Genomic DNA, 6,732 nt, shown 5'->3' with positions numbered 1-6,732 from the left:
ATATACATATATCATACATACATACACATACTACATATATATATACTTTATATTATATAATATATATTATATACAATATATAAAATAGTGGTTAGCGGTAGAAGTAATTAATATTTCTATTGGCTAATCCTATAATAATATCACAACACGTTATCAGCACGATTATATATTTTAATTTTCGCAAGGTAATATTTCATATTTTATCTGTTTATTATGACTAACCTTGACAAACAGGAATTTATCCCTCTCATCGTTTCTAGCCAAAATTATATGGCATGGGCTCGCGATGTTAAAATGCATCTGGCATCAATGGGCTTGGAAAATACCATTGCCTGGGATAAAAACTCCCCAAGCCAAGATCGTGCAAAGGCCATGATCTTTTTGTGCCATCACATCGATGAGGCACTGAAAATGCAGTATGTCACGCTGGAATCCCCACTCAAATTGTGGGAGAGATTAAAAGAAAGATATGATCATTTGAAGCTGACATTGTTGCCGAGGGCACGGAGCGAATGGCAAAGCCTACGGCTTTAGGACTTTAAAACAGTCCAAGAATATAATTCTGCAATGTTTAAAATAACATCACAGCTGCGCCACTGTGGCGAAAATATATCTGAATCTTATATGATGGAGAAAACTTTCTCCACTTTTCATGCCTCTAACATGGTTTTGCAGCAGCAGTATCGCGAATAGAGGCTTCCAGAAATATTCTGAGCTGATCACCTGTCTTTTGCTGGCCGAACAAAATAATGAATTGCTATTGAAAAATCATGAATCTCGGGCGACAGGTGCAAATCCATTTCCAGAGGCAAATGCGATACAGCCGGAAAATCCGGTGCGTGGTCGTGGGCAAGACAGAAATCAATGAATTGATCGCGATCGAAATCAGAATCGCGGACGGGGCCGGGCAAACGCATACAGTCATAATAATTATCAAAACAGGTCCCGATATGTGCCAAATCGGCGATATAATGACAGAAGGCCGTACAGACCTCAACAGAGGATTAACACCGGGAGAAACAGAAATAATGACGATGAATGCACCTGGTGTGGAATCAAAGGCCATTGGGCCCATGTTTGTCACACAGCTAGTCACTTGGCTGAACTGTATCGGGCCTCAAAAGAAAGGCAGGGAAGAGTTGCTGCCGAAACAAACTATGCTGCCCACAATGACACATTTGACGATGTGATGAATGAAAATATCACGCACCTAGATGCCGATGATCTGCTTGATATAGCTGATGATGTTAAATGACAAAATTTTGTTGTATCTCTTTTGTTATTTTGATGCTTTTTGCCCCCCTTTTTGTATTACCCCCTATAATATAAGTCTATTTTGATTATGTTACTAATACATGTCATTTATTATTTTTACCTTCTTGCAAAGATATGGATGCCAAATATTTTGGAGCCGATGACAACATCTGCCTTATCGACAGTGCTACGACTCACAGCATTCTGAAAAACAAAAGTTATTTCTCCCATCTTAATATGGGAAAGACCACAATTGTTACTATCAGTGGTGCATCGAAAATGATTGAAGGCTCAGGAAAAGCTATTGTATATCTCCCAAAAGGGACAAAAATGGCAATTGAAAATGCCTTGTTCTCGAGCAAAGCTCGAAGGAATTTACTGAGCTTCAGTGATATTCGGAAAAATGGGTATCACATTGAAATATTGAATGAGGCAGAAAATGAATATCTTCTAATAACTCAGGTTGTGAATGGCAAAAGAATTGTGAAAGAAAAATTGTCATCATTTTCTTCCGGCTTATATTACTCAAAAATCAGTGCCATTGAAACATATCACCTAGTAGACCAAATGGCTACTAGCGAATTTAAAACTTGGCACGATCGACTTGGGCATCCTGGCAATGTAATGCTGAGGCGAATTGTTGAAAATTCAAATGGTCACTCATTGAAAAAGAAAATATTTTGAGTCCGAATGAATTTGCTTGTGCTGTCTATTCCCAAGGGAAGTTAATAATCAGGCCATCTCCAACAAAGGTTGGATTTGAATCCCCAGCTTTTCTGGAAAGAATTCAGGGTGATATTTGTGGACCAATAGATCCACCATGTGGACCCTTCAAGTATTTTATGGTACTAATTGACGCGTCAACGCGATGGTCACACGTATGTATGTTATCTACTCGCAATCTAGCTTTTGCTAGATTACTTGCACGAATAATTAAATTGCGAGCACAATTTCCAGATCACCCGATAAAGAAAATACGTCTAGATAATGCTGGAGAGTATTCATCACATACATTTGATGATTATTGCATGTCAATTGGGATTACTGTGGAACATCCTGTTCCCCATGTACATACGCAAAATGGCTTGGCTGAATCTATTATCAAAAGATTGCAATTAATTGCTAGACCATTATTGATGAGGTCTAAACTTCCTGTATCATGTTGGGGACATGCTATATTGCATGCAGCAGCCCTCGTGAAAATAAGGCCGACCAGTTATCACTGTTATTCCCCCACTCAATTTGTTTCTGGAAAAATACCAAATATATCTCACCTGCGAATATTTGGGTGTGCTGTTTATGTGCCAATTGCACCACCTCAACGCACGAAAATGGGACCTCAAAGAAGGTTGGGTATATATGTTGGGTATGAATCACCCTCGGTTGCGAAATATCTTGAACCAACAACGGGTGATTTATTTACTGCGAGGTTTGCAGACTGTCATTTTGACGAATCACATTTTCCGAAATTAGGGGAGATAATAATCAAGTGAAAAAGAAATTTCGTGGAAAACACCACTTGAATTTGATCCTTGTACGAAATATAGTGAACTTGAAGTTCAAAGAATTGTGCATTTGCACAAAATTGCAAATCAATTGCTTGATGCTTTTAATGATGCTGCCAGGGTTACAAAATCATATATTGCAGCAGCAAATGCACCAGCTAAAATAAATATCCCATAAGGGAAAGTGCCAAGTGCTAATGAGCATACTGCCCGCGTAAAACGTGGTAGACCGTTGGGTTCTAAGGATAAGAATCCACGAAAGAAGAAAATTGTAAATACTGGTGAAGAGATCAACAATGATCAGATACCTGAAAAGGTCAGTACAACCCCTGAAGAGGTTGATACTAAAAATTCTGATGAAAGTGATGATGAAGTCATTGAAACTTCTGTTAACTATACCACCAGTGAAAAATATTGGAACAGAAAGAAAACAAATGTTGATAATGCATTTGCATATTCTGTAGCACTCGATATAATGAAAGATAACGAGGATCATGAACCAAAATCAGTTGATGAATGTCGGCAAAGAGATGATTGGGCAAAATGGAAAGACGCAATTAAATCTGAATTGGACTCATTGAAAAAACGGCAAGTATTCGGCTCTATAGTCCAAACACCAGAAAATGTGAAACCTGTTGGTTACAGATGGGTGTTTGTGAGAAAAAGAAACGAAAATAATGATATCACAAGATATAAAGCAAGGCTTGTAGCCCAGGGTTTTTCCTAGAGACCGGGTATTGATTTTGAAGAAACATATTCTCCGGTCATGGATGGAATAACATTCAGGTATCTTGTGAGCCTGGCAGTACACGATAATCTTGATATGCGATTAATGGATGTAGTTACTGCCTATCTTTACGGCTCTTTAGACAATGACGTCTATATGAAAATCCTAGAAGGGATCAACATACCTGAATCATTTAAATCAAAGCCAAAAGAATCATATTCCATCAAATTGCAAAAATCTTTGTATGGACTTAAGCAATCAGGCCGAATGTGGTACAATCGTCTCAGCGAAAGCTTAACAAAAGAAGGTTACATAAATGACCCTATTTGTCCATGTGTTTTCATAAAGAAAAATGGGTCATGATTCGTAATCATCGCTGTATATGTCGATGATCTCAATTTAATTGGAACTCCTGATGAAATCCAGAAAGCTGTTGAATATCTGAAAAAGGAGTTTGAGATCAAAGATTTTGGAAAAACTAAGTTTTTCCTTGGTCTACAAATTGAGCATAAACAGTTTCTGATGGACAAATCACATCCGCTAAGTACCCCAATGATCGTCAGAGAACTCGATCCAGCAAAGGATCCATTTAGACCAAAAGAGGAAAATGAAGAAACACTTGGCCCAGAAATGCCATATATGAGTGCTATAGGCGCATTGATGTATCTTGCTAACAGCACCCGACCTGATATATCATTTGCTGTAAATTTATTGGCAAGATTCAGCTCATCGCCTACTCGACGACATTGGAACGGGATTAAGCACATTTTTCGCTATCTCCAAAGAACAATTGATCTCGGGTTATTTTACTCGAAAGATTCTCGACATGAATTGATTGGATTTGCCGATGCAGGATATTTATCGGATCCTCATAAAGCCAAGTCGCAAACTGGCTATATATTTACTTGTGGCGAAACAGTGATATCTTGGAGATCAATGAAACAAACTTTAACTGCCACTTCTTCAAATCATGCTGAAATATTGGCAATACATGAAGCTAGTCGAGAATGTGTTTGGTTGAGGTCAATGACTCAACATATTCTGAAAAATTACGGGTTAATACCTGACGATAAAATTCCCCCAACTACATTGTATGAAGATAATACAGCTTGTATAGCGCAATTAAAAGGAGGTTACATTAAAGGAGATAGAACGAAACATATTTCACCAAAATTCTTTTTTACTCATGATCTGCAACAAAATGGTGAAATTAATGTGCAAAAAATTCGATCTGATAATAATTTGGCGGATATATTAACCAAGGCATTGCCGACGGCAACATTTGAAAAACTGATGAAGAAAATTGGGATGCGTCGGTTAAGGGATCTCAAATAATGCTCAGATAAGGGGGAGCGAATCGATACAAGAATGTTGTGCTCTTTTTCCTTCACTAGGATTTTTTTGTCCCAAAGGGTTTTTTCCTAGTAAGGTTTTAACGAGGCACATTCTCTGTACAAAAACATCCAAGGGGAAGTGTTACGAAATGTACACGTAGCAACTACGTGGTACTGTGGCTGCTTTTGGTTTCCTTCGTGTGGAGGTTTCGTGTAACTATAAATATATGTTGAATGAAACGAATGGAAAGACATTACATTTCAATTTCATTCCTTCATATTTAATTTCCTCTTGTCTGCTGCATTAAATTCTCTCGTGCTTGCTTTTTTCATTCTGCTCAATTCATATATACATATATACTATCATTATATATATTATATACATATATCATACATACATACACATACTACATATATATATACTTTATATTATATAATATATATTATATACAATATATAAAATAGTGGTTAGCGGTAGAAGTAATTAATATTTCTATTGGCTAATCCTATAATAATATCACAACATCTTTAGATATTCAATTTTAATTTAGATCTTTTCAGGAGTTCCAATTAAATTGAGATCGTCAACATATATTGCAATAATGACAAATATTTGATCCAATTTTCTTGATAAAAACGCATTGGCATATTAGATCATTAGTATAACTTTTTTTTATTAAACATTTACTAAGACGGTTATATCACATTCGCCCTGATTGTTTAAGTCCATACAATGATTTTTTCAGTTTGATGGAATATGATTCCTTTGGGTTTAATTTAAATGCTTCAGGCATATTGAATCCATCAAGAACTTTTATATAAATATAAGTATCCAAGGAGCCATAAAGATATGCAGTTACTACGTCTAAGAGATGCATGTCGAGCTTTTCTCGCACTGCTAGGCTCACAAGGTATCTAAATATTATTCTATCAACAACCGGAGAATATGTTTCATCAAAATCTACTCTATGTCTTTGTGAGAATCTCCGAGCTACAAGACAGGCTTTATATCTTACAATTTGATTAAGCTCATTTCTTTTTTTGTACAAATACTCATTTGTATCCAACTAATTTTATATCACCTGGTGTTTGAACAATTGGTCCGAAGACCTCAATTTTGTTTAATGAGTCAAACTCTGATTGAATCGCAATTTTCCATTTTGGCCAGTCATTTCTTTGCCGACATTCATGAACCTATTTTGGCTCTGGATTCTCGTTTTCTTCCATTATATCAAGTTCAAAATTATAGGCAAAGACATTATCAAGTATTGCCTCTTTACGATTCCAACATTTTTTTGAAGTAAAATAGTTAATTGAGTTTTCAATAATCTAATTATATTTTTCAAGATCGTGTTTTTATGGAGCAAGTATTTCATTGTTGACTTCCTTATTAGATTGAGGTTTATCAATGTCAATCTTGATATTTTTATGATTATCATCATTCATTCTTCTTTTGGATGTTTGTCTTTGGAACTGAGTGGTCTACCACATTTTAAGCGCATCTTTGATTCATTAGCACTTGCAATTTGTTCATCAGGGACAATTATTTTAGCCGGAGCATTAGCAGCTTCGATATATGATCGAGTGACTTTGCTCGAGTCATTGAAAGCATCCGGTAAATGATTTGCAATATTTTGCAAGTGTATAATGCGTTGAACTTCTAGTTTACACTGCTTTGTACGAGGATCACAAAAATTCAATGGAATTTTTCAATTAATATCTATTTTCGGTTCATTTCTGTCTCCCCCTAATGTCGGAAAATATGATTCGTCAAAATGGCAATCTGCAAATCTTGCAGTGAATAAATCACCCGTCATAGGTTCAAGATATTTTATAATTGACGCCGATTCATATCCGACATAAATGTCCAATCTACGTTGAGGACCCATTTTTGTACGTTTGGGGGGGTGGA

The 6,732-nt window shown here is 36.3% G+C and overlaps 1 protein-coding gene across 1 annotated transcript; it reads left to right on the top strand.

Annotated features, from left to right (window-relative positions):
• The first annotated feature begins 309 nt into the window (after nt 1-309).
• LOC127265894 (uncharacterized) lies at nt 310-1,255 on the top strand. The gene is made up of 3 exons (XM_051295913.1): nt 310-515; nt 676-849; nt 979-1,255. The coding sequence occupies exons 1-3, from the start codon at nt 310-312 to the stop codon at nt 1,253-1,255; spliced, it is 657 nt and encodes a 218-aa protein (XP_051151870.1).
• Nucleotides 1,256-6,732: the final 5,477 nt, after the last annotated feature.

Source organism: Andrographis paniculata, unplaced genomic scaffold, assembly GCF_009805555.1.
Source record: "Andrographis paniculata isolate CXL003 unplaced genomic scaffold, ASM980555v1 Contig74END, whole genome shotgun sequence".
Taxonomy (NCBI): domain Eukaryota; kingdom Viridiplantae; phylum Streptophyta; class Magnoliopsida; order Lamiales; family Acanthaceae; genus Andrographis; species Andrographis paniculata.
The sequence above is the reverse complement of the archived record's forward strand: the minus strand, read 5'-3'. Positions and strand labels throughout refer to the sequence as shown.